This window comes from Python bivittatus, unplaced genomic scaffold (genome assembly GCF_059951505.1).
Source record: "Python bivittatus isolate LINGU-HERP-01145 unplaced genomic scaffold, Pbiv_v1 ctg000070_np1212, whole genome shotgun sequence".
Classification (NCBI taxonomy): Eukaryota; Metazoa; Chordata; class Lepidosauria; order Squamata; family Pythonidae; genus Python; species Python bivittatus.
The window spans coordinates 51,137,261-51,157,648 of NW_028277034.1; the positions used below are offsets into that span (position 1 = coordinate 51,137,261).

Below are 20,388 nucleotides of genomic sequence, written 5' to 3' on the forward strand. Positions count from 1 at the left end.
GAAAAATCCATAGTCTAAAGCAGTGTTTCTCAACCTTAGAACTTTCCTTCATAAATACATGACCCAGAGGTTCTGACCTCATGGCATCAATTAAGGGAAATTAACATTTTGCAGGTTGGAACCACTGTGGCATAATGGTTAAGGTAGTGGGCCAGGTTGGTGATGATCTTTAGCTACCCAAACTCACATGGTGATTTGGGCCACTGGATTACTCTCTCAGCCTAACTGATCTTGCAGCACTGGTGTTGCAGGAATAAAATGAAAGGGGATCTCTGCCTCTACTGCCCTGAGGTTTTTTTTTTTTTGGCTAATTTTAACTAAAATAAAATAAAATAAAAGCTCTATAAAATGTTCGGTTTCTGCAGATCTGCATTATTTTGATCTGACATCCCACAGGCAATCGTATTGTACGGATGATGCTTGCTTTCCTTTTTCCCACAAACTTCTAAGCTCACGAGTACAGAAGATCATGTACAACAGTGTTGCTCAAGCTTGGCAGCTTGAAGAGGTGTGGACTTCAACTCCCAGAATTCTCCAGCCAGCCATGCTGGCTGGGGAATTCTTGGAGTTGAAGTCCACGCATCTTAAAGTTGCTAAGGTTGAGAAACACTGATCTACAAGGTATGTGGCATGGCTTGACGAGTGTGAAAACTACAGGCTCTCTTTCTACAGTTGAACAGACCCACTTTGCTAGAGAAACCGGACACCAGAGGTTGCCGAATGTCGTTCCCACACAAGCACACAGCTCTTATCAGAGGTGGAGTCTGTTGCCTGGGTGACCCCACCAGCCAAAGGAAAGACACCGGGGGCTGCTGATCCAACTAATTCTCAACGGTTTGGTTTTGCACCTCAGCAGCTCTTTAGTATTCAACGATTCCCCATGTGCCATGTGCAAAAAGAAGAGTGAAGCATGAACTCCAGGGCACCCATCAGAGTTCCTTTCTCCCCTCGGGTGTGCACAGCAAGGTCATTGCATGAGCCAGTTCCTCACCAGAACTGGCATAAGAAACGGTTATATTTGCAAAGTACGACAAAGCAGAAGTCCGTCAGAGATGCGTCAGAGGTAGGTGTATCATTGCTCAGGGTGGGCTCTACATTTTTCTTAATGTCTTGCTTTGCCCAGACGTTGGGGAACCTGCAGATTCAAATTCAGAATGAGCTCTCCCTGTGTTTCCTTTTACACACTTATTTGATTGTGAAAATCTTTTTTCTTCTTCGGCCAGTTAGGCAGAAACGGGGCTGTTGCATCTCAGAATTTTACAGCGGAGAATGCCGTGCTTAGATTTAAAGCTTGGGTTCAGTGTTTACCTGCAGGCAGAGAGATTTGGGGGGAAGGGATGAAAACAGTTCTAATATTCGAGCAAATCAGCATGTAGGAGTTAGGATGTGCGGAACCTACAAGCAGCCACCTTGCAAGCCGGTATCCAAGTACATATGGATAGAATCAACCTAGGAAGTTATGATGTAAATAAAATGGAAGCTGTGCGTATCATGCAATAAAGTGAAACAAGAATTAGTGCAAAATTGTCATACCATTTTCAGATTCTTTTTAAAGGCTTTTGAACAATAAAAGTTTACCCACCACCATCAAGCAAACTATTATCTAATCCATCACCTCTTGTATATGAATACCCTATCTATTCCATGAATGCTGGTCTTTCTTCAGGTAAGAGAAAGGATATACGACCTAGATCTACAATCTAGGTAGTGCGCGTGTGTTTTAAGCCAGGAAGCAGTACAGTTTAAGCCAGGATGCTGATAATGGCAAGAAGGAAAAACCTAGCAAAATTCTGAAGCAAAATTTCAGAACCAACAGCATCAAGATAATTAGCTTTCCATCAACATGGGTTCATCCTTGGCCAGATAATATCGCTGAATGTATTTTATTTCTCTTAATAGAAACTCTTTTCTTTTAAAATCATGTGACTGTCCCCACTGAACAGCTCTTCACTCTCAGCGATTTAACAGAAACACCTAAGGATTCTCCCCACGGATTCCTGATCTGAACTAACTCAGATTTAATTTCTTGCTTGTCTAGGGAGACCCTCTCTCTCTCTCTGGCTTCTTTGCTGGGGTTGTAAATTAGCTCATCCTTTCCCCCAAAACACAATTTTTGCAACTTAGCTTTGGTTTGCTTTTTCTAGGGGAAAAAGGAGGAATATAGAATTTAGATGCCTGGAGATACAGCTCAAACCTGGTCTAAGTATAAATTGTTAATGCGTGCCTTTTTCCTTGTCTTTCACACTTGTCTGTTGGCAGAGGAAAATACTGTGGAACACCTAAGATGATAACCATATACTACTAGATACTCTGATGATTAATTATGCCTTAAAGTCATTTTAAAAAGTCCTTTTTGTAGGTATGCATGTATGTAGTTAATGCATTTTTAATTAAATTTATACCCTGACTTTCTGTTTGTATAAACAAAGTGATTTACAACAATTAAAACATACAAAATATAAAACAGAGTAAAATGCATTAAAATTAAAATTAAGATCAATATAATTTCTTTTTAAAAAAAATCTGTTCCAACTTTCAGTTTTCTTTAAAAACCCTACATTATACCATAAACACATTACAAACATAACAATAATTACACAACATTATAAAACTGGATTTTAAAAAAGTCTTCACATATTGTGAGACTGTCTTTTCATGAAATCCTCTCATGAGAGAGAACTGCATTACAGAGGTATCCTCAGGGTGTGGTCAAAAAAGTCAAGATGGCACATAAAAATTGGAGGGAGCTTCGATCTGCCTTCTTGACTTTTTTGTCCACACCTTGCAGACACCCCTGATTGCCTAGTTAGAGTATCAGAACTGAGGAGGATCTCTGAAAATGATTGCATTACCAGAAACATCACTTTATTAATCCTTACAGTCATCCTGAAAGTTAGGCCTTAGCATGGAGGCAGGACTGCATGACTTCTCTGTTGTCACCTTAACATGTATGCCAGATATGAGATTTAAACAAGAGAAAAGCTCAGAATTTGCTACTTGCCTATTCTACAAAATGTCCTACCAGCTCTATTTTGAGAATATAAAATTATGTATGAAGTTATTCCACCATCTTAAGGAATTTTTTAAGGTCAGTTTGCATTTACTAATGCAGAATGCATTTACTAATGCATCCTGTTAGCCAGGCCTAGATAGGCTATTACAAACTACATTAATAGAATAGAAAGTGAGAAGAGCATGCATAATTCATTTCCTGGCAGTGGGAAGGACAGCCCTGGGAAAATCATGTTGCCCGGCAAGCCCCGCCCCTGACGTACTTGTGCATATTAATATGCAAATTGAGTGTAGCAACAGAGTATACGAGAATGGTCGTTGCCAGTTTTGTAATGGCCAGACAGATTGGGCTTTAGCTCCTACAACCTCAAACCAGCATCACTGCGAAAACTGGAGAGCATTTGCCTGAGCTCACCAATCATAGTTTGCTTCACCACAGTTTGCTGAATAAGCCACCATTCTTCTCACCCCATCAGCTAAGCCACCTTCAAGCAATGACAATCAGGGTTAACATCATGTAGGAACCCATCCTGTGAGTTGCAGTCTCAAACCTGAGCTGGCGAAGGCCGCAAAGCAGTGCCTTTTTCTACCCGATGCCTTCCATGCCGGGGATGCGGGTAGTGGTCACCCCAACACTGCTAGAAGGCGCCGGGTCAGGAAAGGCTGGCTTGGACCAGTGGCCCCCATCCACCCTTCGAGGTCTTCTCCTTGGGCCTGGGGCTCAAGCAAGCCCCTGCAGTACCACCTCCCAACAGCAGAGGCCACTGTGGTTCCACAGGCCGCTGGTGGGCTGTCCAGTCTATTTCTTCCTTTGCAGGTGAGTTGCCGGTGGGCGGGGCAACCTGCAGCAGGTGGGACACACCTTGGGCCTTGGGGAGCAGGCTCTCCCACCTCCCCAGTGTCCCCACTAACCTTGTGCTTTCAAGGCTGCCAAACCTCCAGCCGTGTTAGAGATGCGTTCAAGGTGGGCCGACCCAGCCTCACCTGGACCTCATGGGTAGTCCAAGCCCCCCTTGCAGGATCCAGAGCCACGCTGATCCCTTTAAAGGGGCTGGACCTGACGGTGCCATCCAGGCCTGGCAGACTGGCTCCAGCAGATGGGTGAGGCTTTCTGGGTGCCCAGCCATCTGAGCAGGGGAAGCCCCGAAGGGCTCCCAGGTGTGATTTGAAAGGGGGAGACCAGGGAGCCCGACCTATCGCCCTTGTAAGTTGGGATTTTGTATTAGGTCCCTATTTTTCAATAAACAAACACATTTTAATTAGCGAAGCATAACAAGCCAAGTAAAATTAATATATCAGTGAGGGTATGGTTAAAAAAAAATCGATATTCATTACAATGATTAATACAAAGAGAACATAAAGGAGAAAAAAAATCTAGGGCAAAAAGAAAAAAATAAGATTTAATTCAATCCTTCGGTTGATCCCTGAATCTAGAACATATTGCTCCATCTTCTTGTTTTTAGAATACCAAGACCTTCTAAAGATTGATGAAAAACGCATTATCTTGACCCCATTGTTTAACATCAGAATAAGTTTCTTTCCCTCTCGATTCCCTTTGCTGAGCCCTAGGGGTCCTATTGTGAATAACTGAGTGTCTTGGAAGCTGGGACCGTATAATACTTTGAGTCACAAACAAGTCAACATCATTTTGGGGTAATCCAGATTGGAACCCAGCTCGTCTGGTTAGCCTATTCAGTGTGTTGTGTGAAGCCAGAAGATTGAGTAAACCGGAGGTAAGTGTTCTATAAGATTAAAACTCAGAGATACAAAGGGGAGACTGGAATCATTGCCAAGTTCAAGCCTTCCCTCTAGGACCCAACACAAAGATGATAGTGATCTAGCAGGTGCCTGAGAATGGGTATAATTCATTATTAATAGATGATGACTTGATAATTGACTTTCTGAAATTAGAAATTGCCTTCAAATGGATAGACTAATCTGTTCATAAAGCTACTCAGTTATCCAGATAGCAGCTAACCAATTTGTCACAAACTCAGCCATTTCTGCTATCTCCCTTAAATATCAACTCCCGTGATCCCCTTTCTCCTCCATAACCAATCAGGGCCCTCTTTCAGCGTTCGCCTCCTATTTTACAATTACCATTTTCAACTATTATTATTACATTATTTATTGATTTAAATTTATTATAGCCGCCACTCCCATAGACTCTGGGCAGCTTACAAATACAAAAAACTAGGCAGTTTATGTCACTTTCTCGTTTCTTATCCTCTGGCTTTATATGTAGGGTATGAATTTATTTATCAATGTATGACACCTCAATCACTGAAGTAACTTTAGGCAGCAATGTGAGTATGTGAATACTCATATAAGTGAACGTAATCTAGGAAAAGAACGCCAACACGGCATCTTCCAATATTTCACGCTGCCGTATTAATGATTAAGTTCCTTGAAAGTTTAATGGTTAATGATTGTTTTGCTGTGACACAGAGATGCCTAAAAGTATAAGGAACTCTTGTAAACTTCCAGTCCTCTCTTTGAAGAAGTCCCTGGGATTCATCTCAGCTATAAGATCTTCTAGGCTGCCTCCAAGGGTTGATATCCATTTCAGCACTAGATTGTATATTTATACACTTGGAAGATTCAGATCCATCTTATAAGTGTAAGGTTGAACTATATGGCTTTATTTAAGAGGTAACCTTAGATCAAGATCAGATCTGTTCTTGGTTTAAGGCACCTTGCAGGACCTTTTGACATTCAGTTATGCAGGTACTGGCAAAAACTATGTAATGATATAGAAACGTTAATTATACAATGTAACCGTTTCTGCCTCCCCCCCTCCCCATTGACTATAATGTATGATTTGGTGGCCCATAAGAACCTTATTTGCCTTTTATGGAATCTGGTGTGAAAGGCATACAGTACCATCCTTGAGAATGTTACTTGCATGTATTTTTCTGGAGTTTGTGAAGTCAATTTTTTATTACCTTCATAGTGAAGACTGCAGATTGTTCGACACCAGTTTTCCAAAGAGGGCCTTATTTTTAATCAAATGTCCTCCAGAACATTTAAACTCCACTGAACATAAGAGAAGTGAATTATGCTAAGACAATCTCTTTAACAACATCTCTGTCTAATGCACTACAAAGCCCACTTTTTCTATTTGTAGCTCCCAGGACTCATTATTTTTGGTTCTTCCTAGTAATTTTATGGGAGTATCTAAAGCCTGGCCAAGCCCATCAAAAGCAAAAGTGAGGATAAGAGAATTATCTCTATATATCTACCTTGCATAATTATGAGTTGTTGTTCTTGATTGAAGTAGCCAGGGCCTAGCTATATCCGAAACTCCCATGCTAATGTGCCTTCTTGGAAGACTGAAAAGTACTGCATAATATGATTACACAGATGATAGCTCTGAAGATGTTTTGGGTTCTTATCCTCCAAATGATTTGATTTGTGCACCCTATATTATACTGTACTTGTCACCAGCTCCATAGAATAATTGGTGTTGCACTGCAGTGAATACAAATGAGGAAGTATGATTGTGCCCTTACTTCAGTCAAGAGCTGATGAGGTGGCCTTTGGTAATACATTCTTCTTTAGTCATTTGCCTCTTCTTCATCTGTTAGTCATAGTTCTACTGAGGCAATATGGTTGCAATGCTTTGAATATTTGCAGTTGGCTCTGTGTGTGTGTGTGTGTTTATCTGCATTGTGTTTTATCTGCATCTGTGTGTGCGTGTGTGTGTGTGTTTATTTGCATTGTATATTATATTTTGGAAAAGAAGGGCAAACCCAAATCCTATCTATCCTGCTTTACTAATACATGGAAAAATACAAGCTCTGGGGCCATTTGGAACTGTGCAGATGATCCACCAAAATATGGGAACCTGTGTTAAATTCTAGGGCCCATGAAGCCTTGGGGTCTGTGTCTGTGATGTACCATTTTAAATTATATTGGGATGCTTGAACATCTGTCTATGTCTTTAAAAAAAATCAGCTTTCTTGAACAAAGCCATTCTCTAGCCTCTAGTTTTGCTTTTCTTCTAGTTTTCTGTGAGCAGACCTCTTTTTTAGCCTGTGTATACTTCCATTTGCACCCAAGCACAGACAAAACCCAACTTATAATTAAGTAGAGTGAAGTTTCTGTGTCAGATCTCAGATCCTGGGGGATAGATGTGGGAAGCCCTTGGCTATTTCCTTATCATTAGAGGATAGACCTTTGTACGCCATCTGGCTTGCCAGCGGAATCCGCAGCAACCTGTGATGAGGCCCCAGTGAGGTGTGTGTGATGGCATCATCGCTCAAATGCTGCCATTGCATACTTGCATCTCATACTTCCTGGTCTATTTGTTGGTTTTAATATCTTTCTTAAAAATAAAAAAAAGCGTATGGGTTTTTAAAATGAGAATCATGATGAACCTTTGCAAAACTTTGTCTTGTGCACCAGCTGCTCCTGTTCCTGGACCAGGAGGCCCTGCTCATGGTCACTCATGCCTTAGCCACCTCCCAATTGGATTATTGCAATGTGCTGCCCTTGAAGGCCATCCAGAAGCTTCGGTTGATCCAGAATGTAGAAGGGGAGGTAGTTATGGGATTATTCATTACTCCCATGTTATACCTCTGCTCTACAAACTGCACTGGCTCTTATTAGGCTTCTGGCAGCAATTCAAGGTAAATTATCACCTATAAAGCCTAACATGGCTAGGACGAGTCAATTTGCAGGACTCCCTATCCCACACGTCTAACAAGAGGGCATACTCCAGGTCCCCTCGCTGTCACATTACGGGACCTTGAAGGCATGCTTTCTTTGTGGTGGTTCCTGTTTTTTGGAACAATTTCCCCACAATATACAGTTGGCCTCACCCTGTAGACCTTTAGAAATGTAGTTAAGATCTGGCTGTTTCCCCAGGCCTTTGGGTGGAGTCCCAATTGGATTAGCTGCAGTATATCTTAGTCTGGTTGCCATTTTACCATTTTAGTTGGTTTTAAACATTGTGTTGTTTTCCTTACGTTGTATTTGTTGTGGATGTTCTTTTCTTGTACGCTGCTCAGACACTCTCTTTGAGTTGTGCAGCCATATAAATGTTATTAATAAATAATTAACATTTAACAAGTATGAATTCTTTCATGAAATATAAACCACCAGTATTGTAATGTCCTTTCATTGATATGGTTTGTCACAAAATTTGTGAACTTGATTTATTATGTAGCAATAAAATAATTGTGGTTTTTTTGCAGGTTTTACAAAAATGAGTAAGAATATTAAAGAGCTAAGGTAGTACCTGCTTTTATGCTATTATAGACAATTCAATAATAATCTGCAGTTAATATTTTGCTCAACATTTTTACCATTATAAGTGGTACATTTATTAAGCAGTATAATAATAAAATATTTTCTCTGAATAAGAGTTAGCATTTCTTTTAACAATAAGAAATCTCTGGATGTCTTTTAAATATGAAATGTATTGATGCTTTTCACTTTCATTGTATGTTTAGGAAATATGTTGACAATATAGTAGGGTTGTACACACTTTGAAACTTATTCAGAATAGATACTTTGGAATTTACATGAACATAGCACCTCTCTGCTACTCATTAAAGTAGCCACATTTATTCTCGGACTTCCATGTGTTTGAAAAAAGATGTAGTTGCTTTAATAAGTTGAATTATTAAAGCAGCCATGTCTTTAACACAAAACAGACAAAACTTCTTTTTCCTAATCTTATGCAGAAGTTTGAAAAAAAAAGACACGGTTGCTTTAATAAATAGCAAAGAGGTGCTGTGCCCACATGAGTCTGAGGTAGTTCTTCTAAATCAGTTCTGAAGTGTGCATAGTGCTAGACTCTAGTACAGATCCTATTTATGATCTACCACGTGTTGATTCCACAACTTAATTGTACAGGGAAGCACTGCAAAAGCAAACACAAGAAACCTTGAAACTCCAAGAAGAAGCAACCAAGTTGTCTTCAGAATCCACTGGACGTCGAGAAGGAAGGTCCTCTCCTTCTAGTGTCGTAGGTATGTTCAATCTGCACATATGCAGATTACACTTGGCCCTTTTTCTGCAGATGGACACAAAATATTGGATACAAAATATTTTGAGATTGCTGTGGCCAAGACCTGGCTCACCTAGGTCTTCAATCAAATCACTTTGAAGATACAACATGATTTTATTTGCACACATACAGTATATCCTGGTCTCCCAGGAAAGTTTTGCACTTTGCTGAACAGCCCTAAGCAAAAGTGGAACCAGAGCTTACATACCTTTGGCCTACTACATTGCAAAGACAAGACAAAGAAAAAAAGCAGACACAGTGGAAATCACAGCAGGATGTTGGAATGTTTTAAATAAATCCATCCATGTGACCTTAATATGTATCCCTTCCTACTAGGTCCGCATACTAGCCATACCATCTCTGAGATATGGTCAGTGAATAGAAACAATTTGGTTTACTGAGCCACAGGTTCCTGACTGATTCTTCTCCCTGTCTCCAGTCAGGGTCATTTCAGCTTGCTGTAAATGTTTTCTTACAAGGACATTTTCAGTAGTTCATTTGTACGGCATCTCATAGACTTGGAAGTGAATGCCGCTTTTATATATATGGTGTGGGGGGGGGTACCTTTTACCACCACAATATTACCTAAGAAATACTGTGTAAAACCTAGGCAAACTCTTTGTGTTCCACAATATCAAATCTCTGTCTTTCAGGCCAATTTCAACCTATAAAAGAAAGTTAACATTGATGTACCTTGCAGGACTGTTTTTATCAATAAAGAAAAAAAAGATGGTAAAGAATGGTCCATATTTTACAGTAGAAGCAGTGAAACCTTTTGCAAAGAGATCACTAGAATAACTTGATCACAGTATCTTTTCTGAGAAGTTAAGTTCTATGCATAATGTCTTGCTTATTTGGCGATACAAATACAGATAGTCCTTGTTTACTGACTGCCTCATTCAGCAACTGTTTGAAGTTATGACAGTGCTGAAAAAATAACTTCACAACCAACATTTATGAGCATCGCAGCATCCTGTGGTCATGTGATTGCCATTACCGTCAATACACGTTATCCTGTTCCTGACCTATTGTTTTTCTTTTTTTTCCTCCTTGCAGAGCAGAGAGATTGGAGAGGAAGGGATTGCAAGAGAACAAGCAGGCACACAATGGGGAATACACATCAAAAGCAATGTGGCAGTCCCAAACATGTTCAGGGCTGGAAGCAATGAGCACGCTACGCAAACAGCCCAGTGTATTCCCCATTGTGTGCTTGCTTACTCTCTTGTAATCTCTTCCTCTCCAATACAAACTTTAATTCCCTTCTTACTAATTATCCCAGCACCAGGGTGAGCATTCCAAAAGGTGGGGGAGTGGGGAAAAGGAAAACACAGTTGTGGTCATGTGATTTTCCACTTAGCATCTGGGTCACTTAGTGACTGAGTTGCCGGTCCCAGTTGTGGTTGCTAAACGAGGGCTACCTGTAATTACTTTAATGGAATGACATTGCTGAACAGTGCACTTTCTGCTGCTCCATTTTATTATTTACTATGGGTTATGGTTCTGAGAGCCACGCTGGTTGAGAAATGGTAATTCCTCATCACGGCAGAAAGCAAAAATCATGACATGATATGTGTGTGTCTGTGTGTGTTTGTATGTGTAGGGAGGCTGTTATGAGCAGTTATCCCTTATCTTCTCAGGTTCCATGGTTGCAAGTGCTGATTACAGAAGTAAGTGATCAATTAGTATTCCCCACAGTTATATTACTTTGTGTTTTCTTCAGTTACTGTCAAATTCTGGTCCATATGTCTGTTTTAGGGATTCAGTCTAAAACCAGCCCAAATTTATCAAGCTCTACCAAGCGCAGTATTGTCCTGGACACCACCTCGTGCATTATTCCAAGTTCAAACAGTAGTCCTCCCAAGATCCTGTCTTCAAAATATGAATTGGAGACTGAGAGAAAATCGAGTACTTTTCCAGGAAAAGAGCACATTGAAAACATCTTGGAAGGATATGCACAGCAAGTCAAAGACCTGCAGAAGAAGCTAAGTGAAGTAAGTGTCACATTTGTCCCAAGACATTTGCCCCAATTACCTGTATATTGTCAGGTCACTGGAGACACAGATATCACTGTCCTGATTGGGAGTTTTGTATGTTGTAAAAAGGGAGAAAACATTAAAAAAGAAAAGAAACTGCAGCTTAACATTATGTACTAAGAAAAACTGAACTCTGCAGCATGTAGATTAGGCCATACATATGTTTCATTTACCTTCTTTGTTTTCCTTCTGTTATTATGGAGAGAGGCCGTGGTTCAAAGATGGATAACTTTGAGATCTGCCAATTAAAACAAAAAGTATCTTTCCTCCTGAATAGATTTTTCTGTGGTTAAAAAAAAATGCTAGAAGCACAGGAAAACTTAAAGACGACAACTAATCTCTATTGAATTCTGTATTTGAGGTAGAGGGAGTTGCCCAGTTTTTTCATTAGAAACTTCCTGGAAATTATACTGACCTTACTTCTCATTCATTTCTTTTGACTGCACTGACTTTTCTAGAAAATTGCCACAAATGTTCATATATCTTGTTCAACTGTAGATGCTAGAAACATTTTTGTTGAACTATGATAAGATTCAGAGGATACTGATTCTGGGCCCAGCACTAAATTCTGTATTATTCTACACTGCACAGAGAGAATATTACGTGTTCCTTATTGCAAAGAACTTTTCCTGTTCAGTAAGTTCTGTAGAACTATTTTTCACAGCACTTATTTCTCTATTTTGAGTTTCCCAAGTCCTTCAAAGCATCAATGCTCTTATCATCCTTCATATACAATGAATGTTTAAATTTTTTTAGCATCATGTAGTCACTTAATATAGAACCAATGTAGTACAGTGCTTCTGTTTTAAGGTTCAAATCTTGGATCCCGTTTCTTGAGATCAGACTTGAATTTACCACGTACTGTATGTTGCATTACTGAACAACTCTAAGAATAATTTGTAATAAAACTCAAACCAGGCAAAATACAAAGTAAATCTAATCCTCAGTGTTTCTGTCTGATTTATTTCTAACCTTTTCTGATCTTGAGAGTCACTCATGAATTCTGCAAGTTCAGTGAAGAAGACAGGTCTCCTCCTGAATCTCCTTTTAGTGACAATTTTATCAATTTCCAAAGAATGTTCTTGAAATTTACAAAAGGCAGAAAATGACAGCAGTTTCACAGGTGTAAAGCTTTATATTGTCATTAACCTAAAACTCCAGGGATTTGTATTAGTAACTTATCACACCTGGGTTGATAGCCATTTCCTATTGTTGACATGGAAACAAGAACATCAGTCCACATCCTCACTTGATTCCCTACTGGGTCTGCTGATACCTGTGTGTTTTTCAGTTGAACTGCCTTCTAGATCTCAGATCACTGTTACTCCAGCATCTGCATGTCCAAGTGAGATCCATCATCTCTTTTGTTAAGTCCATCTTGGAGCTTGTGTTTCTGCTAGCTACAGACTTTTAACTTCATTTTAAGTCTTTCTTTGTCACCACCTTATGAAAGCTAATATTGATCTAGCAACCTCAGAAGGTTGGAAAGCTAACTATCATAAAAGTGATAATGTGTGTTTGGCAAAAGAGGAAAAAACCAACTGCTTCCCCATCACCTGGTTGTACCATTGGCCTGGTCCATGGGTCTCATATCTCAACAGGCAGCTTTATTTCCTGTCTGAACCAGAGCTAGAAGCTTTAAGGGATTTTCAGTATAAAAATCTGCAATGGGGGTTATCAAGCCATCCATGTTCTTGACCCCCAATGCATGGGAACAACATCTGTGCCAGGTGATAAAGCATCACACAGAATAACGAAGAAGAGCAACTTTAAGACTAGGGCTCTTAAAGGGCTTCAGCATATACTGTATATCTGTAGCAGAAGGCAACTAATAACTAAGAACAACATCCGTCTGAAGTTTTCAGGACCCGGCTCCAGTCTCTTTCTCTAGATTCCTGGCTCTTGAATGCCATAGTAATTCTGTAGGGATGAAAGAAATGGGAGAGAACAAAATAACACTGACATCAAATTTGAACTTTATGTAAAGAAAAAGAGATCTCTCTAATTCACTGAGGCCCATTTTATCTGCATGTGAATATTTGTGTGTTTGTGCAACATATATTATTAAAAAAGCCTTTGAATCAAGCTTAACTTCCTCCTAGTTACTGTATGAAAATGGTTGGCCATTGTCTTCTTCCTGGGTGTTTTTTTACTTTCTCTTATCAACAGCTCTGACCCTGCTTAGCTTTGGAATCAGCAAGGTTCGCTTTCTGCTTCCTGCTGAGGCAAAGGTGCGTGAGTCCTGCTAAAAGACAGACAGGTAAAAGCTCCTTCCTTGGCTTGTCTTCCATTACCTGCCAAGGCTACTCGTCTGCATATTCATCTAACAGGAAAGCTAAAAGTGAATTAGTTCCATAAGAAATTTTTTCTTTCAATTGCCGTGTTCCAGAAAATCTCTCCCATACTGATGTCTCCTCCTTTGCCCCATTCTTCCAACATTATTTAATTATCTTCTTTTATCTCCTGTAGAGTACAGAACAAAATGAGCAACAGAAATTCACATTAAGGCAATCAATTATTGAGCTGCAGACAAGTCTTCAGGATGTGATGAGAGAGAGAGATTCCATTAATGAATTAAGGTGAGCCCTCTCACAGCATGAGCCAAAGAGAGTCACTGTTCCCTTGTAAACCTTTCCTTTGATTACTCTTTCCGGGTTAGCTCCAGAATGGTTTCAGTGGGAGTTGAGAAACTATTTTGAAGCCAGGTGGGTATCTCTTTCTAGCTCACCTTCTCAGACAGGGAAAGATACCATGGCATGGCTCCTCCATTTCCTTGTGTAGTGTGATGTCCCAAAGGCAGTTGCTGCTGGGTCAGTTTGCTTGTGAGAAGGGTGTACCAGAAGCATTTTGTGTATAATCTTTTTCTGTGTACAAATCGACAAATAATTCCTATTCGTCCACATGGTTTGCCTTCTTGCATTTAGTGTTAGTTGACCCCAAACCAAATGGTGATCTCTTTGAGGCCTCTCCGCGCCATTGCAAAGCTTTAATTCTCTTACTAGCTGCAAAGAGTCAAGCTTCTGTCTGTTTTTCCACCTTTCTTCTGACTGGCACGCTGTTTTTTCCTACTCCCCATTCAGCAGATGGCATGTGTGTAGTATATAATAGCATCTTCCAGCAATCAAAAACCACGAAAAGCCTTTTGACCATTAGTTAATGAAGGCAGCAAGGAAGGAAGGATTTGATCCAGTTAACACAACAGGATAGCCATGGTGGTGGTCGCAATAATGGCATTTCATAACAGGGCTTCTTCTCTACTTCCAATATTAATCCTTCTCCTTGAAATCATTTATCTGTCCTAATTGTCTCTGATGTAAATTTCTTGGTCTTCATACTTACTATAGGTAACGTTATTGCTAATCTAACAGAGATTATCATCGTGATTCCTTCTGCTCAGGATGTTGTTATAAAGCTGATGAGAAAGCTTTGGACCTCCCTGCCTAGGAAAGTGTGCTTTGAGAGTTGTTTCCAGGTGTTTAGGGAAATTGCAAAAAAACTGTTGTTTTATTTTGAAGTGTGGTCAGCATGATGCTTGTAATTCTGTTGTCTAGCTTAGAGATGTGCTGCTTTTTATTCTCAAAAAATAGGTGGAGCCACAACAAAAATTGAAACCGATTTAATTGAAGTTTAGCCCAATGTAAATCAATTTGATTAAATTCAACTGGTACCCATCCAATTAATATATTTTGCCTCCAGCCACATTAAAAATTACAGTTACAGTTATACAAAATTACAGTTTGGAAAGGCTCTGAGAATCACTTGTTATAGGGCAGATGGGTGAGCTACATATATAGTAATTTCCCCCGTATGCTGGCTCTTTAACTAGTAGGAAGTGCATGGTTAGCATAAAAATAAAAACAAAACTGCCCTAATTTGAGATCAGAAGTAAATTATGGAATTGCTTGTAGCTCTTGAACTTGTATTGGATACTTCCTTTCCTGATAAACAGACGAAAGGAATCTCAAACGCAAGAAGATCTCAGTAGTAGGCTGAGGGCTACAGTTGATGAACTGCAGACAGCGAGCCTACTTCAGGATGAAATGCTGAAGGAGTCCAGTAGCCAGGTTGAACATCTAAAGAAGTTGGTACAGGCCCATGAAGATGTGTTTGAGGAACTCCGAAATCTTCTCCTGCGTCATGGAGACAGTTCGAACAGGAAGATGTATGAATATGAAAGTGTGCCCAATCTACGCGTCAGCAACCTGCCCTCTGCTTTTGCCAAGGTTCTCCAGGAGTTGGAAACAGACATATTGCGTTTGAAAACAAGGTTTGCTCCAGTACGTGATTTGCTCTTCAAGTTACTTATCTTCACCCCAAATCTGGAAGTGTGTGTATGTGTCTACATTAGGGGCAGTGGCATAGCCAAGTCAGGCTGATTGTAACCAAATGGTGAGAACATCATCCTGGCCACCACGCTGCTATTAGTTTTACACCAAATTTTGTCTCCCTTTTCATAAGATGGAGTACTTTTGAATTTAACCATAGCACCACTTTTTTCAGAGCTGGTAGCCATTGCACTGACTGTATCCTGGACAAAGCAATTACACACAGATTGGACCCTTCTAAATCACCAAGGCTTAAGTGCAAATACATTACTACATTTCTAACTAGACCATCCCAAATCTAACAGGGCTATCTCAGTTGTAAAAGTGAGGAATCTGTGTCAAACCTGGGTCATATTTCATTTCTATAAAGCTAGAACTAAGATGCTATATGATGCAGAGTTCTGAAAAGTGGGCAATAGAAGCTAAAATCTAGTCTTGCCTGCTTTCTTCCTTTTTTTCCCTGACAAGGATGCAATTTCAGGAAGAAAAATTAGATGAGGGAAGGATTCAGGTCCTTCTTCTATTTGCCCGTGATGTAATTTAAATGTCTTCTTATCCTTACTTTGCCAGTTGGATCATGTCCCTAATACATTCTGTTTTGCTCAGATATTGGGCCCAATTATTGATAAGTAATCATATAAAATCAATCAATCAATAGCAGAGGCATCCACAGGAAGGTCAAAAAAGTCAAGATGGTGGCTACAGTTAGGGAATTGAAGCTGTGATCAATGGCTTAGATCATGCAGTCACATCTTGACTTTTTTTACCCTCCTTGCAGATGTCCCTGACAAGGAGCCAATTGGGCACTTCTGCCTGAGGTTCAACTTTGAAGGAACCCTTATGGACCAAAATGCAGTCAGGACCACATTGGGGGCAAGGTATTAAAGCTTCCAATCTGTGTGTAATTGCTTTAATACCTTGCCCCCAATGCTTCCTATTTGCCACATTAGAGCCGTGCTTCAGATTAGAGATCATCTGCCTATACTTTAATTTTTAAAAGCAATCACACAAATGGCAAGGGTGTAATCCATATAATTCTTAACTGGTTTCATTCTACTTTCCATTTTGGGAAATGGAACCTATTTCCAATTAAATATAGTTAAAAGCTGTTGTTAGCTATAAATCACCAATTACATATGCAAGGCCAAATTTTATATGTAATATAACATGCCTGTTGGTCCTCCTAGCATCTTACAGAAAATGATGATATAATTAAGGCATCTCTGATGTAAACAGGAATGTCAAACAAATCTCCTTTTTTCCTGTTGATATTCCGTATATCGCCTTAGAATGTTCCTTTTCATGCCTGCTGACAGATTTAGTTGTTTTGCCTAGTAAGCCTTAGATTCCACTCTGAATATTTTGTAGCTTCTGGGAATCCGAAAAGCCATGAGAAATTCCATCACTAGGAGCTTCAGAAGTCATAGCAAATACATGAAATGCAGTACAGCCCCAATGACCACTGGTTGTAGATCTCAGTCCAAAGAGCAACCAGTCTTCCAAGACAGAACTGTAGAGGATGATGGGAACTTGAGTTAGATAAGTGTTTAGGGGGAGACCGTAGCACAGTGGGAGATATTACATGAAAAAAATAAATGTAGGTCTTCTTCAGGTTGAGCTCAACCCTTGGTGACTTCATGGATATATCCCTGTCATTTTCTTGGCCACAATAAATAGTTTGCCACTGTTTTCCTCAGGGAAGTTTTTCCAACTTCCTTGTCTGGCCTATAGCCCTGGGAGTTTCCCATCCAAACACTAACCAGGTCCCATTCTGCCTGGCTGTTTGAGATCAACCAAGATAACCAGAGGCTGCCTCCTGGTTGGATGCAAGGAAAAACAAAAAAATATCCAGGTTCGGTCACTGATATCTCTCTTTGAAGCCCTTTTTGTAGCAAAGCTGGAAAAGTCCAGAACTCAGACATTTCCACAGAAAATAGATAGCCAGCTAGGTGAACAAATGGTCTGTTTCAATGTTGGGGAATTTTACAATATCATGAGTTCTATGATGCAGGACAATTGTTGAAGCCTATGAGATCAGGAGTAGACATCTATGGAGTAGGGGATGTTGCTGGACTACAAGTCCTAGCATCCTTTGCCAATAAGAATGGAGTTACGGCTCAGCCACATCTGGAGAGCTTTAAGTACCCGATAGTTAAGACTGTGGCTTGTGGAGCAACTCAGACAGATTGTGGAAATTTTTGGCAAGCAGACAAAAACCTTGGATTTTCCAGTCACTAATATCTAGTACTGACTGTTTGTCATGCATTCTGAGAGGTTGCCCTTTTCGAGAGCCTGTGGTTGAAGAAAGCAAGTGTAAGGGAACAGTCTTATCCCTATCTTATGGAAATATAGATGGAATTCCCAAAAACAGCACTGGCAGTAAGATAAAGGAAATATTGACCCAGGCACCCTGAAAATCATTGTTGATGTTTGTAGATACTTAACAAACTTAGGTTATTCCTCTTATCTATCTTAGCACCCGTGTTTCATAAATGGGCCGCGGTACCTTGACTACTGAGGAACATTCTTTATCTTTTAATTTACATAGTTGTCTGTATAAGAATAATTGTTTAATTAACCATAACTTGTGACATTTTATTAGCTGGAAGAGCAAATAGAAATGATGAACAGAGAATCACAGTCTAAAACTGAAGTTTTGCTTCAACAGCACCAGGACACGTATGTTGTTTTCTAGTTTCTTAACTGAAATGTATTTTAGATTATTTTCATATCGCTCATCAAGAAAGTTCCCGCAGCAGATTAGTGTGAAAAAGAAAATGTTTCCCAAAAAATGAAATCCAAAGCAGTACATCAAAGCAGAATAAACCCAGAAAGTCAAAGCAGTATAAAGCAGAAACGGAGAAGCAGAAACCCAAAGGGGTGCTCATCAGCATAAAGAGGTTTTAATCAGCTGTTAGCAAAGGCAGTGTGAAATTTAAAATGTTTTTAATTTCTTGTGGGAGGATAATTAGAAAAAGACTGAATGAGCTTCTCTTGAAAAAGTTCCAGGGCATCAGGATTGCTACTGAGAAAGCTCTGCTTTTTAGAAGAGGCCCATCTAGCCTCCACAAAAGGTGGAACTTGGAGCGGAAGCTTGTCAGAAGATCTTTGGGGATCAGAGGAGGTGGGTCATATGGCAAAAGCTGCTTAAAACGATAAAGCCCCAAAGGGATTGCTTCAGAATGATTACAGCAGCCATTCATTTTTACAAGAGAAAAAGAGGAGGTACATTTTAGAACAACACTGAACGGGAGCTATCTTCTCCTTGCTCCATGGCTGATTAAGTCTTTTCCTAGTTGCCCAGTTCTCTCCCAGATCTGTAACTTGGCCCTGCTAAAACATGATGAGATAATCAGCGCATTAGATCACAGATGCCTTACCACTGTTTGTTTGTTTGTTTGTTTGTTTATAAATAACAGCATGGAGAGGCTGATCGGTGAACATGAACAGGAATTGGAAGTATTGAACGAGACAGTTAAGGCTTCCCGCAGCCACGCCAGCAATATTCAAAGCCAGATGGAAATCATTCAGTACGTAATGCTCTTCTGAAGTGCATAGCAGCAAATGTTCTAGTGCAATGCTTCTCAGACAGAATGCACAACATAAGAATTGACAGACCTGTCCCCCAAACATTTATCCATCTCTTCAAATAGTACATATACATTTTGCCATAACTGCAAAACTGCCTCTTTGGTAGTGATTTTCACAACTCATTGACTGCTTAGATTGCAACCATCATTCTCACCTTTATAACTGAGCTGTCCGCTCCTGAATATTTTAGATTCTCATTTCGGTTTATTTCTTCTCTTTATTCCTCAGAGAACAAGCAAGAAATCAGAATTCTTTGTATAAGCGCCAGATCAGTCAACTGGAAGGCATGGTTTCTCAGCTGCGCTCTGAGCTACGGGAAGAAAGGAGAATGTCCCAGGATAAGGTGAGCACAACAAGAATGTTGATGATATCTGGATCTTTGGGTATGATCTTTGGGTGTATTTTATCTTGGTGATTATAAATGCAGAACATTTGCTAACTATTCTGAGGCAATATAAAAACCGCCAGTATCATTTAAAAGAAAAGACTTGATTTAGCATTGTTTAGAGGCAGAGAACTTTGTTTAGTCCAAACATTTCTGCAGATTTACTAATTTTGTGCTCATGTAATTAATACCCCCAAATATACTAAAATCCACCACTTTTAGAAGTATTTCTGCCTTGGTATGCATCAAAGTGTGGCTTATTGATTAATACTTTTTAAAATAAAAAATAGCCTACATAAAAGCATACCTACATAGCACATTTGTGATGATATAACTTGTGGGTTCTGTATATATGAAATTATGGGAAATTTTATTTATTTATTTCGGAAATGGCTATAGCTGTCTTAAATATATAACTCTGGGTGGCAAACAACTGTAATGAAGAACAGTTAAAAATAATCCAATACAAAAGAAAACTGAGGGAGCATATATCAGCCCTCAGGAATGAGGTTCCCCCCAAGATCCGGATGTCCCCCATGTTATTGTTTAGAAGAGCTCTTCACCCAGGCCTTGGTGAGGGAGAGGGAGATCCCTTGCTTCATTTCCACCTCGTCTGTCATTCTTGCCATCTTTTATCTTTTCTTCCTTTTATTGGTTTTATTGTGATTTCTTTGTTTTGATTGTTATGAGCCACCTAGAGTCATTGGAAGTCAGGAGGCATGCAAGTTTAATCATTTAAACAAACCTCAAAACAGACAAGCTTATATTGGGCTCCTCTATAACATCCCAGTCCTAACACTTGAGGGAAAAGACAGGTCTTAACAGCCTACAGAAAGAAGCCCATGAGGGTCAGGGGTCCTCTGAATCCCCAGCAGAAGCGAGGCTGGAGACGTTTGCTGGTAGTTGGCCTCTCCTCTTTCCTTTCTTAACCTTTCTTCATATCTTCTAAAATTATTTCCAGCTTTGTTACTATCGAAAACAGTGCAGGGTTTCCCTACTTATGCATTCTACCTCTCAAGTGGCTTA

General features: G+C 39.8%; 1 protein-coding gene across 1 annotated transcript in view; it reads left to right on the plus strand.

Moving 5' to 3' along the window:
- The first annotated feature begins 3,605 nt into the window (after window positions 1-3,605).
- Window positions 3,606-20,388, plus strand: part of CCDC158 (coiled-coil domain containing 158) — a 46,056-nt gene continuing 29,273 nt past the window's right edge. The window contains exons 1-8 of the mRNA XM_088133252.1: window positions 3,606-3,829; window positions 8,875-8,990; window positions 10,784-11,019; window positions 13,531-13,640; window positions 15,011-15,338; window positions 17,989-18,065; window positions 18,806-18,916; window positions 19,206-19,320. Of these exons, the coding sequence (XP_087989378.1) occupies window positions 3,606-3,829; window positions 8,875-8,990; window positions 10,784-11,019; window positions 13,531-13,640; window positions 15,011-15,338; window positions 17,989-18,065; window positions 18,806-18,916; window positions 19,206-19,320 (1,317 nt within the window). The remainder of the gene's footprint in view (window positions 3,830-8,874; window positions 8,991-10,783; window positions 11,020-13,530; window positions 13,641-15,010; window positions 15,339-17,988; window positions 18,066-18,805; window positions 18,917-19,205; window positions 19,321-20,388) is intronic.